This window comes from Mesoplodon densirostris, chromosome 11 (assembly GCF_025265405.1).
Source record: "Mesoplodon densirostris isolate mMesDen1 chromosome 11, mMesDen1 primary haplotype, whole genome shotgun sequence".
Taxonomy (NCBI): Eukaryota; Metazoa; Chordata; class Mammalia; order Artiodactyla; family Ziphiidae; genus Mesoplodon; species Mesoplodon densirostris.
The window spans coordinates 78,049,881-78,066,866 of record NC_082671.1 but is presented as its reverse complement, the minus strand read 5'-3'; the positions used below and the strand labels follow the sequence as shown (position 1 = coordinate 78,066,866).

The 16,986-nt window shown below is 42.2% G+C and overlaps 1 protein-coding gene across 4 annotated transcripts in view; it reads left to right on the top strand.

The window, feature by feature from the left end:
* The window catches only part of TXNRD1 (thioredoxin reductase 1), a 63,958-nt gene extending 47,337 nt beyond the window's left edge, over window positions 1-16,621 (top strand). For all 4 annotated transcript variants that reach the window (XM_060113574.1, XM_060113575.1, XM_060113577.1 and 1 more), the window contains 3 exons: window positions 2,790-2,885; window positions 6,070-6,204; window positions 15,835-16,621. In XM_060113574.1, the coding sequence (XP_059969557.1) occupies window positions 2,790-2,885; window positions 6,070-6,204; window positions 15,835-15,897 (294 nt within the window). In that variant the 3' untranslated portion in view covers window positions 15,898-16,621. The remainder of the gene's footprint in view (window positions 1-2,789; window positions 2,886-6,069; window positions 6,205-15,834) is intronic.
* Window positions 16,622-16,986: the final 365 nt, after the last annotated feature.

Here is a 16,986-nt window from a genome sequence, read left to right as displayed (position 1 = left end):
AATACTTAGTTCTACTTTTTAAAACCACTTTTGCTGGGTTTTTAAAATTATTTATATGGTTAAAAATACAAGGAAGGAAACTAAAAAGTACCTACATTTCTACTGTCTTATTAACTTTTTTTTCCTATCATTACCCTCTAATTTATACTAACTTTGCCAGTCACCTTTTATCCTGTATATAGTCAAGGAAAATGCACATGAAATAACTACTTTTATATATACAAATAATGCTGCACAAAGGGTCTGCTGTTTTAAATCACTTGGGAAAAAAGTTTCCAGTAAAACCTTCTAAAAGACCAGATTTGTGAATCAGAGTAAAATTTGTAATATAAAAGTCTATTTTAAATTTCTTAATCTTTTCTTTATTATATGCTTTAGTAGTAGCATGTAATATCAGTCTATCAGTAACACATTATTAACACTTCTTTTCTTGATGGATTGGTAGATTGGGATTGACATATTACACTAATATGTATTAAATGGATAACTAATAAGAACCTGCTGAATAAAAAAAAATAAAACTCAAAAAAATAAATAAATAAAATATTAGCCTAAAGCCAACATGCTTTGGAAGGCAATCCTTCTTCTTCTTATCATTTTTTAAAAAATAAAATCACAGGTTGCATTCTAAAATTAGGAAAGTTTTTGGATTAAAAAATAATAAAATGATATAATTTGTTGTTATGTTCATCTTTTCCATTAGGAATGCTAAACATGAGTTGACTGTATTAAATAGGAGCTTTCTACATGTGACAGCCAAACCTCTTCCTGATTTTCAGCCTAAAATATCAAATTTTCACTTGTTTGCCTGTCTGTAATATTTCTAGATATTGTATCTGTTAGTGATTGTACAGTGAATGAAAGTATTGTTATCAAGTGAAATTTAAAAATCTATATAGGGCCTCCCTGGTGGCGCAGTGGTTGAGAGTCCGCCTGCCGATGCAGGGGATACGGGTTCGTGCCCCGGTCTGGGAGGATCCCATATGCCGCGGAGCGGCTGGGCCCGTGAGCCATGGCCGCTGGGCCTGCGCATCCGGAGCCTGTGCTCCACAACGGGAGAGGCCACAACAGTGAGAGGCCCGTATACCGCAAAAAGAAAAAAAAAAAAAAAATCTATATATAAAAAAACAAACAAAAAAACACTTCTTTTCTGATTGTAAAAAATAATATATCCTCATAGGAAATTTGAAAAATTAGGAAAATATAAAAACAAATTTTAATTCATGAAAAGATAACTACTATTAATATTTTTGCATATTCTAATCTCTGAGTATTTATATGTTATATATTATGTGTGTGTATATAATTTTGTGTAGGTATATATATTTTAGTTTAAGCGTGATTAAGTTATGTGCAGTTTTCTGTCATACTTTACAGTTAATGTTAGGTCACAAGCAATTTCCCTCTAAAAACACCGCTTTTAAAAATGACTTATGGGGCTTCCCTGGTGGCGCAGTGGTTGAGAGTCCGCCTGCCAATGCAGGGGACACGGGTTCGTGCCCCGGTCCTGGAAGATCCCACATGCCGCGGAGCGGCTGGGCCCGTGAGCCATGGCTGCTGAACCTGCACGCCCAGAGCCTGTGCTCCGTGACGGGAGAGGCCACAACAGTAAGAGGCCCACGTACAAAAAACAAAAAAGACTTGTGCAATATTTCCTTTTAGGGGTGCTGTACGGTAATTTGGTAAGCCTTTCTTTTATTAGATTATTTACAGTTTTTCACTGTTAAAAATAGAATTTTGAACATCTTTGCTACTCATTGTCTCTTTCTCTGATTTTTTGCTGAGGAGAGATTGCTATCAGAAGGTATTTAAATTGTAAGGTTCTTACTATATATATTCTGTATTTCTTCACAGATAATCTTTGGCATTCGTTTTATTAGAATTTGCATTTTTTATTATAAAAACAATGCATTTGAGTTGAAATCTTGAAAAATGCAAGGGAAATAAGAAACAGTTACTCATAGGCTTATGTTTACAACGCAGCAGTTGTTAGCCTTTGGGGGTAATTGCTTTAATCAATTTTTTCTCGGTGTAATGGTTGCAGTGCTATGATACTACACATTCAATATTGTAACACATTTAAAAAAATCACATCATATTACAAGATAAAAGAATGTTATATAATGTTTACATAATCAGTATGTTTTTAAAAGGTCCTACCAAACATACATGTTTTGAATTGAGGCTAGCAGTTGGAGGAGAAAAAAGTCCCTTTAGTCATCCAAGACTTAAGTTTATGAAATGTCAGTAACGATGTCTGTCCTTCTATCTACCATCTTCCCTCCCTCCTTCCTTCTCTCCTTCAGTACTTTTGGTGAATAATTTCAGAGGAGAAAATGTTTTTGGAAATATTAAGTCAGAGAACTAGATAATTGCTATAATTGTTCCTGGCACCTTACTTGTTTCTTGCCCAAAGTTGTCATTCCTGTGAGGTAGCTAGGTGGTGTTTTTTTGTTTTGTTTTTTTCTAATGCAAAACAGCAAGTAATTACATGGCTTCTTTCTCTCATTTGTTTGTTCTTGTTGTTGTTACATAAGGTTTATTCGTTGGTGGTTGAAATGTAATTAAATGTAATTAAGGGATGAGCTTATAGCAAAAGGTCTTGTCAACTATGAGTTTAAAGTTATTTACCTTCTGACCAGGTTCCTATGTATTCCATGAATTTTATTGTTTAATGAAAGTCTAATTATTAAACATTAAGGAGCCTCCACCATCTTCACACCACAACTCATGTTTGACAGACATACTTTTTAAGATGATGGGTCTAAATTGTGCTTCCCTCTTCTTAGGTTTACCATAGTTACTTTTGGCCATTGGAATGGACGATTCCATCAAGAGATAACAACAAATGTTATGCAAAAATAGTCTGCAATATCAAAGACAGTGTAAGTGCTAATCTTATTTACTCCTTTCTACTAATTTTTCACGTGGTACATACATTGCATTCGTTTAGCGTTCAACCTGTTGGTCTCCTGTTGGGACATTATCCCAGGGCGAGGCCCATGATGACACTGCTTGACTCCCTTCTGCAGTGGATGTAGTGGGCAGGCAGTCAGAACTTTCTGGAGGAAGGAACCAGAGGGACAACTTGAGAACTGCTTGTGTTTATTAGAGGGGACCGATGAAGCTGTCAACTGTCTACAAATAATGACAAAACAAAAAAGAACAGTAATAACCCAAGTTTGTATGCTATCTGTCACCATTCAAAGATATTACATAATTATTGACTATATTCCCCACATTGTACATTTCATACCGGTGACTGATTTATTTTGTAACTGGAAGTTTGTACCTCCTGATATCCCTCACCTATGTGGATTGAATCTTTATGAGAATTGGTACTTTTAACTTAGCTGAGATCTTCTAAAAAAAGTGTCCCCAGTAAAACTATAAACAATGCTAAAGAATCCATATGTTAAAAGGCTAATAAACTCATTTTCTTATCTTGGGATTTGAGTATAATTAACTGATATATCCTGTTTAGAAACTACCACTGTACATAGTAGCACAGTTGCAGATTGCTTTTTGCAGAGCCCAAGGTTCTAGGATAAACCTGGATCCTCTACAAAAAAGGTCATCATAGATGCATTTAAAAAATGGACATACTAGGATAACCTCTAACAAGCTATACAGAGTTAACATAGAGAACAATTTCATGTAGAGTTTTATCTTTTTAGACATAAGTTTTAATAACGTCATTTGTATGAGTATACATTAGATACCATGCTGCTGTAGAAGAGAAAGGAGAAAAGGAGAAAATGTCAGACGTTCTCACTGGCAGCCTCATGTCTAGCAAGAGATACTTCATTTGCACAAGGCAATCAATGAAACCTCAGAAGTTTCTTTCACACCGAGCAAGTCTTTAATTTTTTTAACTGTATCCAGTTGTTTTGTCCTTTTTTTTTTTTTTGAACTGCCGTGTCATTTGTTCAAATGGAATTTTTTATATAATATGAAAAATAATTTTCATTACCAGTAAACTCACCTTAATTAAAATGACTGAGGCAATAAATCGGATGAGATTGTTGTCAATTATTTTCATTAAAAAGATAGTATTAGAAGAGACGAATACTTGTCATTGCTCTTTTGTCATGAGCCATCTCATACAAAAGCTTGCTTCTGGAACTTGACCATCCTTGGGGCTTGCTTTATTCATTTTGAGTCGGTCACTTCACAGCGTCTAAATGTGCTTGGTTTTAGATAACACTTGCTTACCAGGCTTTTATGCTTTTTGTGTGCTACTCTTTTTTTACACGAAATATTTAAAATTTACAGAAAGGGATGGGAGAATGTGCCTACCATCCAGACTCCAATGAATATTAACATTTTGGTGTATTTGCTTCAGAGCTTTTATCTTATCAGAGATAAACCATCACAGAGGCAGTTTATAATAGCCTCTATGTAATTGAACACTTGAACTGTGCCAGGGACTACTTAATGGTCCACATGTACGAACTTATTGAATCCTTACGTAACCCTATGAGGTATGTGCTGTTGTGATCCCCATTCATAGACGAGGAAACTGAAGCGTGGAAGTTAAGTAGCTGTGCCAGGGTACTTGGTAGTTAACGGCAGAGCTGGAATTCAGTCCCAGGCAACGTAGAATCCATGCTGTTGACCGCTAGCCGGTGCCGCCTTTCCTATTCTTTCTCGATCCTCTACCCCTCACTCCTTCCCTCCTCCAGAGGCGGCACTGTCCTCAAGTTGGACTCCCTCACCTGTTCGTGTTTTTATGTTTGCTGCCTATTGTTTACCATAAATGTCATACAATGTGGTTTAAAGAAGAGTGGTATCCTCAGCTAAATAGAAGCCTGCACTTTTTTTTTTTTGAATCTCAGTTTGAGATTTATCCATATTATTACATGTAAATCTAGCATATTTTGTGTTTTATTTATCCATATACATAACCCCTGACTGTCAGGATGAATAACGCAAGAGTCTAACATGGAATGTATCACATACAGAATGCCCTTCCTGATTGTTTCCAGGGAGCATTGCACCTTAGATAAGGCACTGCACCTCACCACCTGAGCTACCTGGTCTGTTGTGAGGGTGCTGGACTGGATGCACTACCCCCGAGCTGGCTCGGAAAGTCTGTGCAGTAGAACGCAACAGGCTTCCCTGCTCTTGGCAGAGGTAGCCTGAGTTTGGGATTTAGAATTTATCCAAAATAATTCCCACACAGGTATTTCAGAGTTGCCAAATATTTTTTTTTCTTGCTTTCATTCATAGAGATTGACAAATATCATATGATATTGCTTATATGTGGAAGCTAAAAAAAGGGTACAAATGAACTTATTTACAGAACAGAAATAGAGTCACAGATGTAGAAAACAAACTTGTGGTTCAGGGGGTAAGGGGAGGGGGATAAACTGGGAGATTGGGATTGACATATACAGGCTACTATATGTAAAACAGATAACTAATAAGGGCCTACTGGATAGCACAGGGAACTCTACTCAGTACTCCGTAATGGCCTTATATGGGAAAAGAATCTAGAAAAGTGCATATATGTATATGCATAGCTGATTCACTTTGCTGTACACTTGAAACTAATATAACGTTGTAAACCACTATACTCCAATAAAAATTTTTTTTTAAGTGTTTTCACATTGGAAGGATCTCAAGTCTGTGCTATCTACCCCCAAAACTTTAGTGTAAATGATTTTTTAATTTGAATGGTTGCTCTTAAATGTTTCAGCTACCACAGGTTGTTTATCTGGAGCTTTGAGACAATCAGATAGAGGAGATGAGGGCACAATGGAACGGCCCTTTGAAAACATTTTCTAGAACATTTTGGTGCTTACGGGGTTGCACACATTTTTGCTTTTCATGTTTTTCTTCATCATCATCCATGGCCGATTCCTGTCTTTTCCTTCTTGCTTGATGTGACCACACGCTCTGTACTGGCCCATGTTGGAGTATCTTCAGCCTAGACAGCTTTTAGCAACAAGCATTAATATAAGCCTTGGCCATTTCTGAACGGGGGTTTTAGATTAGACTGAGGAAATATTCCAGTCTGTTAAGGGGGGAAAAGCCGCATAATTGTATTACTTTTTTGTACCTTAGGAACGTGTTGTGGGCTTCCACGTACTGGGTCCAAATGCTGGAGAAGTTACCCAGGGCTTCGCAGCAGCTCTCAAGTGCGGGCTGACCAAAGACCAGCTGGACGGCACCATCGGAATCCACCCCGTCTGCGCAGAGGTGGGTCGCTATGTTTTAAAGGCTCTGTTTCAAAGTGACAGCGTCACCTGGCTTACAGGGGGCAGATCTAGGACTCTGCAGCTAGTGTTCTTTCTGCTGTACTCGAGCTACTTTTACCTCCTTAGAGCTTATTAGTGATGGAGAATATCACAAAAGAAAGCCTTGTCTCTAGAAATGATTTTTTCTCTTTCATATGTTTCTCATTCCTGATAACCAGATAGTAGTACCGTCATGCTATTAAATGGTAAAAATGATGAGAGTGCTTTATAGAGATGTGCCTCAAATCTTTTATTTATCATGTGTCCTAAATTATTTTCATGGCAGTCAGCTAATAATGCCGTTCGTACCCAGAAAGAGCATCAATCCTAGTTATCCCTGAGCTACCCAGAGGCTAAATGATGTCTACCTTGTGAGCTTTTGACATCAAAGAATGAGAATGAAAGTGAGGCTTGTAAAAGAGCAAGCAAATGGCAGTAGAACTGGAAATTGACCAGTGTGGGCCTCTGGGTGTCAGTGTTTCTTCATGCCTGTCAGTGCTCATTCCAAGAGTCGAATATTGTGATACCACTAAGTAGGGCCTGGAAACCAAAAAAGTGTCTACGCTGGAGAACTTGGAGGTGGGGAGAGGTTATCTCATAAAGAGGCTTAGGTATGGAACTGAGGATTGCAGCCTGGAAAAATGTTCTCATTTCCTTTTTTTTTTGCCTTTTCCCTGAGTAGGGATAGTGTGTTCCTCTGTATTAATAAGCACCCGTTTAGTGGCATTATTCATAGAAAACTTTGTGTGTATGTGTTGATTTGTTCTGTGTGTTTTTTTTCCTTCTTTTTTTGAAAACTATTTTTCTTGTGAAGTAAAACTAAATTTCAAAAATTATAAATAGGGCTTCCCTGGTGGCGCAGTGGTTGAGAGTCCGCCTGCTGATGCAGGGGATGCGGGTTCGTATCCCGGTCTGGGAAGATCCCACATGCCACGGAGTGGCTGGGCCTGTGAGCCATGGCCGCTGAGCCTGCGCGTCCGGAGCCTGTGCTCCACAACGGGAGAGGCCACAACAGTGAGAGGCCCGTGTACTGCAAAAAAAAAAAAAATATATATATATATATATATATATATATATATATATATATATATATAAATAAAAATTAAAAAGAATAGATTTTAAAAGCTCTTAAAGAACGGGCAGTATGTCTTTTATTCAGTGTGATGACTGAGACTGTCTAGGGAAGGAGCCAATTAAACTTAATTTTTTTTTTTTTTCAAGAACACTTAGTGTGTTAGTTTCCTGGGGCTGATATAACAAACCACCACAAACTGGGCATTTGAAGACAACAGAAATCTATTCTCTCAGAGTTTTGGAGGCTAGAGTCTGAAATCAGGGTGTCAGCAGGGCTGTGCTCCCTCCAAAGGCTCTAGAGAGGATGGCTTCTTTGCCGCTTCAGCTTCTGGGGTTGCAAGTCTTGACATTTCTCGGCTTGTAGACGCATCACTCCAGTCTCTGCCTCCGCTTTTCATGTGATCTTATCTCCTGTGTATCTGGACCAAATTTCCCTCCTATTGTAAGGATAATTAGTCATTGGATTAGGGCCCACGCTGATCCAGCATGATTTCATTTTAACTTGGTTACATCTGCAAAGACCCTGTTTCCAAATAAGGTCATGTGCACAGTACCAGGGCTTAGGACTTGAACATCTTTCTGGGAGACTTAATTCAACCCATGACAGTGAGTATATTTAAAAGTCTAAGATACTTAAAAATAAGAACAATCATCTCCGACAGGGATAAAGATGTAACTTCCCAACTTGGTTCTGCAAGTGTCTAGTTTTTTTTTTTTTTTTTGCGGTACGCGGGCCTCTCACTGTTGTGGCCTCTCCTGCTGCAGAGCACAGGCTCAGCGGCCATGGCTCACAGGCCCAGCCACTCCGCGGCTTGTGGGATCTTCCCAGACCAGGGCACGAAGCCGTGTCCCCTGCATCGGCAGGCGGACTCTCAACCACTGCGCCACCAGGGAAGCCCCGAGTGTCTAATGGTTTAATCTGAACCCGGTTCTCAGTGGGCTGGTTGGAAGGGCTGACGTGTGCTTGCCTCCTGCCGCCTCACTTGGTTGTGTTGTATCGTGTCGTGACGTGCTGTGTTGTGGCCCAGCAGCAGTGAGAGTGCGGCAGCATCTTGGCAGGGTGACTGCCAGCCGGGCAGAGAGGTGCAGTGAAGAGGTAGGTGTCCTCCTGAAGCCCGGGCCCACAGGGAGGTCAGCCAAAGGCCTGCTCCCGCGGTGCACCTGGCACCATGGGAACCCTTTTTAAGTCTTGATTGCCACTGTGCCTCTCCATCTGTTGGTTCTCATATGACGTTGAAGCTCAGAGGTGAATGTTCTCCTCCTCTGATAGGGCTTTTCTCTTTTTCTTTTTCCCAAGCTGGCGGCTGATGAACGAGATTAAAACCCCGGGTGCTATTTTCGCACCCTCTGAGCGCATCTATCGTGCAGCCATGTGCCTAGCACTGTGCTGGGCACTGGGGAGCAGCAAGGATTTAGGATGTGAGTCAGAGCAGGGAGGCAGGTGAGGGAAGTGCCAGTTACAGTCCAGTGTGGCGAGCCCTAGGGTCAGGGGACGATGCCAAGTACGAGAGCTCTGTGGAAGAGCTCGCCGCCTTTCAGGTCCCTGAGCACTGCTGTAGCTTGACGAGCTCAGAGAGGGGTAAGAAAAATGATAAAATTAGGCTGGAGAAGTAGGTAGGAAGGTCATGGCCTCATAAACCAAGGCGGGACATTTTGACTTTATCCCGGGGCCATTGCAGTTCAGCTGAGAGAGCTTTAAAGCTGGGTGGGGGTCCGGGGGTTGGGGGGACGTGATCAGACACCTTACTGAGAGAAATCCCTCCGGCTGCGCTGTGGGGAGAGGTCCCGCCGAGGCACGTCTGGAGGCGGGCAGGGGCAGGGGCCTGAACTGGGGTCGTGGCAGTGTGTGTCACAAGACATGGTCCAGGCGAGAGGGAATAGGAGATGGAGTTGATCGCACTAGCCCGCTGTTTAGAAGTGGGAAGAACTGAGAGTGGTTCACATTTGCGGCTTGAAGTAGGGAGCAGTCGCAGAAAGAGCAGCTTCCCGGGGAGTCACACTGCAGAAGCGCTGAGGTTCCTGAGGGCTTACTGACTGTGTCAGGACCCTGCACCCCGCATGCTGACTTACTTATTAGTCCTTACAGGAGCCCCACGGGGTGGGTGGCAGGAGTGTCTCCATTTGACACCCGAGGGAATTGAGGACAGAGCCGTTGAGTGACCTGGCAGCTTGGAAGTGGCAGAACCAAGATCCAGACTCAGGCAGGCTGGCTTCCGAGGCACCACGCAGTGCAGACGATGCTCTACACACCTTCCCACAGCATTTGACGTGGAGCTGCTGTAACTCACAGGGCCAATGGGCCGTGCTGTGCAGAAAGCGTCTAGGGGAGTCCCTGGCATTCGGCAGATACTCAGTAACCACATGTGTTAGCTGGTTTTCCCCAGGGTATTTCATTACAGAAGATGTGGCTTGACTAAAAAGTCATCATTACAGTATTCTGGGGAGAGGGGAGGTGGAGGAAGGAGGTATATTTCGAGAAAGCTCCTCTGGTGATTTCTTTTACCTCTGGTTTTGAGCAACTTGCTTAGAAACTAGATTTTGAAAAACCAAACACTTGTGACAAAATCGTGACTGTGGAAATCTTTCTTAAAGCTTCTTGATTGAGGGTAAGTAAAATTTGATCAGTAGGGGATTTTTAGGGACACTCTTGCTAAGTGCTGAGCTCTGGCTGGCATAGTATGTAATTGGATTTGCTATTGGACCCACTGGTCGTTTTTTCTGTTTGTTTTTTTAGCAAACAGCCATGTGCTGTAGAGGAGTGCCACTCACAATGCAGTGCAGAGAATGTTTATTACTAGTCCGTAATGAGATCAGGATGGAAATGAAGAAAAAAGGTTTAGAAACTTAAAGGGTAGTTTGACAGTATCTGATATAATAGAAAATTTGGGTTTTAATTTTACATGCCTTTTAAAAGTTTGTTTCCTAATCATTTTTATCAAACTTCACAAATGTCAGTCCATTGGATGGATTAGAAACAGTAATAATATGAAAATTGGTCCTAGGCATTGCTTTCAAGTGTTTAGAACTATCCCGGCTCCCGTGCCAGCTGTGGGTGGTTTGCAGAACGATTCATTGAATGAACTCTTCTGTACCATTTCGATAAAATAACCTGGGCAATTGCACAACCTTTGGCTCTCAGAAGTAATTGCTTACAAAAGTTGATGAATTCCTCAGTGGAGGCTTTGCTTTTTGGAGCAAAATAGTTTCCAAAGGGTTTCCTTCTGGAATTGCTGGAGGAGAAGGAGGGACTCCTGTTGTTTTGACTGAAGGCCCCTTGGTTTCAGTACGAGAGAGGGGTTCTTAAGGCCTGGGGTGTCAGTGATGGCATGAGCGTTGTTCAGTGTGAGGACGGTATGGTAATAATTTATTCTGGATATCTGAGCAGTAATAGTTGAATAGGAAACTGATTACACATCATTTTGAGTAATAGTTTCAACTTAAGTTTATTTGTAGAGAAAAAAAATGGCTCAAGAAGGAGCATCAGAGAGAAGACCCTGTGAAATGTCTTAGAATGACTTTTAGTGCCAAACATCAGAAGTTTTGTTTTATTAATGGTCAGCATAATCACAGTCTTCAGTGAAGGGGGTCTTGTGAGGCTGGGAGGTGTTGGCCAGATAAGAAATGTGAGGTACATGCCTACCGCATTTGCCCTTTTGTGAGTGTTCTTTGTGCTGGGATCAAAAAGCTGCCTCTGCTCATTTTTTTTACATGTATTTCTAGGAAAATTCTAAAGCAGCTCTGCACGTATGAAATCTGTGTAAGAATCGACCCCATCAGTTTTTCCGTTTAGACTAACCAACAACAGCAGTTTGGCTTTCCCCATCTCCTTAACATCAGCATGTCTTCCAGTATAAGAAAAATAGATAAGAGCTCTTTTTTTTTAAATATCTTTATTGGCGTATAATTGCTTTACAATGTTGTTAGTTTCTGCTGTGCAACAAAGTGAATCAGCTATATGCATACATATGTCCCCATAGCCCCTCCCTCTTGAACCTCCCTCCCTATCCCGCCCCTCTAGGTGGTCACAAAGCACCGAGCTGATCTCCCTGTGCTATGCAACTGCTTCCCACTATCTATCCGTTTTACATTTGGTAGTGTATATATGTCCATGCCACTCTCTCACTTCGTCCCAGCTTCCCCTTCCCCCTCCCTGTGTCCTCAACTCCATTCTCTACATCTGCATCTTTATTCCTGCCCTGCCACTAGGTTCATCAGTAACTTGATTCCATATATGTGCGTTAGCATACGGTTATTTGTTTTTCTCTTTCTGACTTTGGTCACTCTGTATGACAGACTCTAGTTCCATTCACCTCATTACAAATAACTCAATTTCGTTCCTTTTTATGGCTGAGGAATATTCCATTGTATATATGTGCCACATCTTTATCCATTCATCTGTCTATGGACATTTAGGTTGCTTCCATGTCCTGGCTATTGATAAGAGCTCTTTTCCCCCTTAATTTGTTTCCATTTTTGATGGGTTTGATGTAGTTTTTTAACTACATGTCCTACAAGTTCTATTTCTAAATTAATTCCTGAGAAATAAAACATAAGCTTGCAAATTCACAAGCCTGGAATTTGCTTTAATGTATTCCCTGCCTCATTATTTTTCTTCCTTTATAAAAATTGGAGAGAGAGCATGTTTGATGGTGTTTTAAATTGCCCGTGATACCATCATCTGAACACAGCTATTTTCATTATCGCATACTCATATCGCATATTATCATTATCGCATATTATATTATTTCATTATCACATATTTCATTATCGCATAATATATCGCATATCTTTCTGTCCTCATCCACAGTCACACATTTTTTAAACAAAGGAGTTGTATTGCTTTTCAAAAAAGAATTGTACTAGTTTACAGTGTCATCAGCGTTGAATTTGAGTGCTAATGAAAACGTTGCAAAATTCAGTGTAACTTCTTTAATAAGTATGAAAGATACCTATTTCAAGGATTTTCACATACCTTTATTAACAAGGATGAACCTTTTTTTCTTATAATTACTGTTTTTTTGGATGCAAGTTGTTCACACATTTTTCTTCTGGGTTCATACTTTAAATGTTTTACTAGCCATTATTACTTGGGTCTGACTTTTTTGAGATGCTGCTGATATATAGGGAGAAAAAAGGCTTTGTTGCTGCTTTTAAGGCTAAAATAGACCACGGGTTTTTCTCAGTATTGTCTCTCCTTTACACAAAAGTATTTTCCCCTTTTATTCACAAGTATTTTTGATGTTGATTCCTGTTGCTTTGACCTATGTAAGTCAAAGTGGCCTCGATTTCTTGTGCTCTTTCCTCTTTGTATTAAAAATCAGGAGACCAGTTGTTTCTCAGGAATCAGAGAATGCAGCTGACCAAAAAGCTTGTCCAGGTGTGCTGACAGTGATACAAGCACTTGATGAGTCTCGCTTCCTCTGGGGTCTCTCCCAAATCAGCCATAGCCTCCTGTCTCAGTATGACACTTACTCAGTGGTTCTCAGAGGTCGGTCTGGGTTAGAGTAGGACAAATGGACTCTGCAGAATCTTACTAGAGTTACCTTTCAACTTACTTGGTGTGACCGAAAAGATTTGGATTGAAATCTTAATTGTGTTCAGTAGCCAAATAAGCTTCTAAGTTTACTTGATTTGACACAAAGTCCTTTTATGTTTTCATGCCTGGGCAGTATAGATGATCAGTTTGGGTGGTGATTTTGTTTGGGGTTTTTTTTTGCCTATAAAAACAGAGGTTTATTCCTTGTGGTGCTCTAAGGTCATCATGGAACAGCTGCAGCTCAGCTCCAATTCCATCATCACTCCAGGACCTGGCTGATGGGCCAGCCTCTCCTAGGGGCACAGCTGGCTGAATGGCAGAGGGACAGGAGGTATAGGAAAAGCACCTTGGTGCCCAAGGCTTCTGTTCAGGAGTGATGCTTCCCACTTCCACATGTATCCTTGGCCAGAGCAAGCCCCTGCCCACCATGTCCGTGTCCAGTAGGGCGGGAATGTATAATGTGTGGTCCACACAGTGTCATCACAGGGAGGTGAAGGCACCATTTGTTTTGGAAACTAACAAAAATCTCACAGTTCAGTCAGTGTTAACATGAAGAGGGGTCAGATTTGACAGAAAAGAAGCAAAATGTCTAAGACTTACTAATTGATGGTACATCCGCAGTAATGGAAATAGAGGAATTAAGGGTCAATTAAGGGTCAATTCCAGATGCGTGGTGCGTGGCCTGGTTAATCAAGTAGTGGCGCTGCCATTCACCGGGAGCCATCTGCCTAAAAGGGAGTAGTTGCCTGAATGAGACCATGACGAGATCATCTAAAGGGGAGAGAGCTGAGGAAGGACCCCTAGGGCCATGCTGCCTGGCCTTGTTCATGTCGTGCACGTGTGGACGGTGGCATTGTTTGGGCAGCACACTGGAATAAGCCGATCAGGCACCTGGTTCTGCAGCCCACCCGCCCTGGGGCTCTGACCACCCTAAGGGCTGGGGGAAATCAGTGTTTCAGGGACGTCTCTGGTGGCACGGTGGCTAAGAATCCACCTGCAGGGGACACGGGTTCGAGCCCTGGTCCTGGGGGGGAAGATCCCACATGCGGCGGAGCAACTAAGCCCGTGCGCTGCAACTACTGAGCCTGCGCTCTAGAGCCCGCGAGCCACAGCTACTGAGCCTGCGTGCCTAGAGCCCATGCACCGCAACAAGAGAAGCCACCACAGTGAGAAGCCCGTGCACCACAACAAAGAGTAGCGCCTGCTCGCCACAACGAGAGAAAGCCCGCGTGCAGCGACCAAGACCCGATGCAGCCAAAAATAAATAAATAAATAAATTTATTTTAAAAAGAAAAAATCGGTGTTTCAGCAGCACACCTCTAAGCCATGGTTGAGGAATAGCCACAAAAGAAGGAAACAGGAAAGAGTGCTTTCACGGAAACAAAAAGAAGAAAGAATTGTTAGAAGGTCAGTGAGATCGACAACAAGAAATGCTACAGAGAGGCTGAGAAATGAAAGCTGCAAGGTGCCCTCTGGATTTGGCAATTTAGAGAGTTACTGTTACAGATAGACTGTGGGAGAGCTGCAGGTTTCCTGTTCGGGGAAACCACAAAGTTAAGCAACCAATGGTTAGTTGACCATGCAGTGGGCTTCTAGGCTTTGGATTTTGTGTTAAATTCTCAGTGCGTTGCCTATACCGGTGTTCAAGAAGTTCTAATCTGTGGTCTTCAGGCAACCTGTGTTAGAATCACTTGGGGGACTCTTGCTAAAAGTGAGATTCCTGGGCCCCACCCTAGATCTGCCAAATTAGAATCTGTAATTTCCGTGTATTTTAATCAGCGTGAACAGGCTTTAAGGTTTGAGAGCCCTTGTTATTTTTGTATAGGCAATCCTGAGTAGTAGCAAATCAAAGCCACCTAAAGTTCTTAGGCTCTAAGTTCACAAGGACCAATGTTTCAAGGATGTGAAACCAGGAGAACTTGTCAGTCATTGCAAATGAGAGCATCCGTTGGTCAGGCACTTTGGAAATCTAGCCAAGTCAGAGTTGCACCTACCCTCGCACCCAGCAATTGTACCTCTAGCTCCAGGTGCAGGGAGATGTACCAGAATGTCATAGCATGTTGCAGATAGCATATTGGTTATAGCTTGAGTGGCCAGCAAAAGGAGCCTGGGTATGTAATTTGTAATATACTCACTATTTGAGTAATTGAATACTATAGTACAGGGGTCCCCAACCCCTGGGCGTGGCCTGTTAGGAACCGGGCCACACAGCAGGAGGTGAGCGGCAGATGAGCAAGGGACGCTTCATCTCCCAGTCCCCATCGCTTGCATTACTCCGTGAACCATCACCCACTTCCTGCCCTCCCCCCTCCACCCATGGAAAAATTGTCTTCCATGAAACCGGTCCCTGGTGCCGAAAAGGTTGGGGACTGCTACTATAGTATATATACTATACTCTAATATGGTATCATATACTATAGTAATTGAATACTATTCAGTGAGAAATGGAAGAATTAGAGCTATCTGTGTCCATATGCGTGAATAATAGAAATAAAGTATTGAGCCAAGAAAGCAGATAGCAGAAGAGGATGTATATACTCTTTCCATTTGCATATTAAGTTTTTAAAAACCTACAAAAGAAAAGCACCATTCGGGGTGGGGGGAGTTATCAGGAAGGGGATACACATGGGGCTCGAACCATGTGTTATGAAGCTCCCTGAGTTGGGTGGGCACAAGGGTGTTCGTGATAGTGCACTTCACTTCTTTCTATGTGTCCAGAATATTTCATGGTACATTTCTTTTAGAGAACTGATAAACAACCAGGGTATTATTTTAACCACCCTCATGCAAGTAAGTGCTTTATTAGATATAAGCTACATTTTTTTCTCTTTCGCCTTGGTTTTGAAATGCTTACCTTGGTCATATTACATCTCTGTTGTAAGTAGTCACCCAAGTCATTCTTAGTCCCGTGGTGTTATCTGAGCTGCGCCCAGTTAACTTCTGCGCCGGTGTCCGAGTCTCATGCTGTCTCCTCCCCTGCAGGTATTCACGACACTGTCGGTGACCAAGCGCTCGGGGGGAAACATCCTCCAGACCGGTTGCTGAGGTTAAGCCCCAGTGTGGGTGCTGCTGCCAGGACTCCAAACCACTGACGTATTTCTTGCCCAAGTCCAAGGCGAAGTTTACAGAAGGCTCTCGGGCTTCAGCAGCCACGTGTCCTGTGCTTATAGCCCCGAGGCCCCCTTGGATCTCATGGGCCGGAGGTGACGCGTGGGTGGCAGGCAGCATCGCACTGGGGTCAGCATGACGCACTCGAAACTGGCTTTCGGCAGAGCTTCGCAGAGGGGCATCCATGAAGTCACCAGCCTCAAGCCCGCGCGGTGGGTGGTGATGGAACCGTCGAAGCAGTTTCTGCATGGCCTTTCCTTTGTAGGTTTTCTTATTCTCACTGTCAGCCTTTCTCATGTTGGTTATTTTTTTCTTTTTTTCTCTGCCGTGTTAGTGAAAGTAGAGATGATAGCAGACAATTTTTATCCAAAAGCAAGTCGTGGCCACCGTGTGCAAATAAGACGGCTCGTTGCTGGGACGGCGCACTGTGGCTCCTAGGCTTGTCCCGGGGAGAGAGCATCTCCCCAGAACAAGTGGTCACCACTGGCCAGGTGTGCTCCCAGGCACTATACCACTGATGATGAAATGGCTACCTGGCTAGCCTGTTTGGAGGAATATTCCACTGCAGGGAACTTGGTCGTACAGCGTGATCTCCACTGTTCTTCATCATGGAGGCAGATGCACAGCTGAAATGGGGAAAAACAATAAATGTCTTTATTTAGTCTGTTGTGTGCTGGTCTATGTGAGCTGAGATCTTTTGCAATGGGAAACATTTAACGCTCGTTTAAAGACTTTTTGGGGGGTAGCTTTTGCTTTAAGCTAAAATCACAAAATACTACAGCTTTGATTTTCATGTGTGTTACGCATCTCTCCCTTCCTAAGAACTATATTCATAGGAAACATGTCTTTCCACACTTAACACTTTAACTCTTGTGGTAATTACTTTTTTAAAGAAAGCTGTTAATATCATAATTTATTATTTTTGAACACAGGTGGATGTGAAGGATTTTCATGTGAAAACCAAATGGTTTTGGCTTTTTCTGTTGACTGTACTTGGTGGAATTTGGGCAGAAGTGTTTCTGCTCC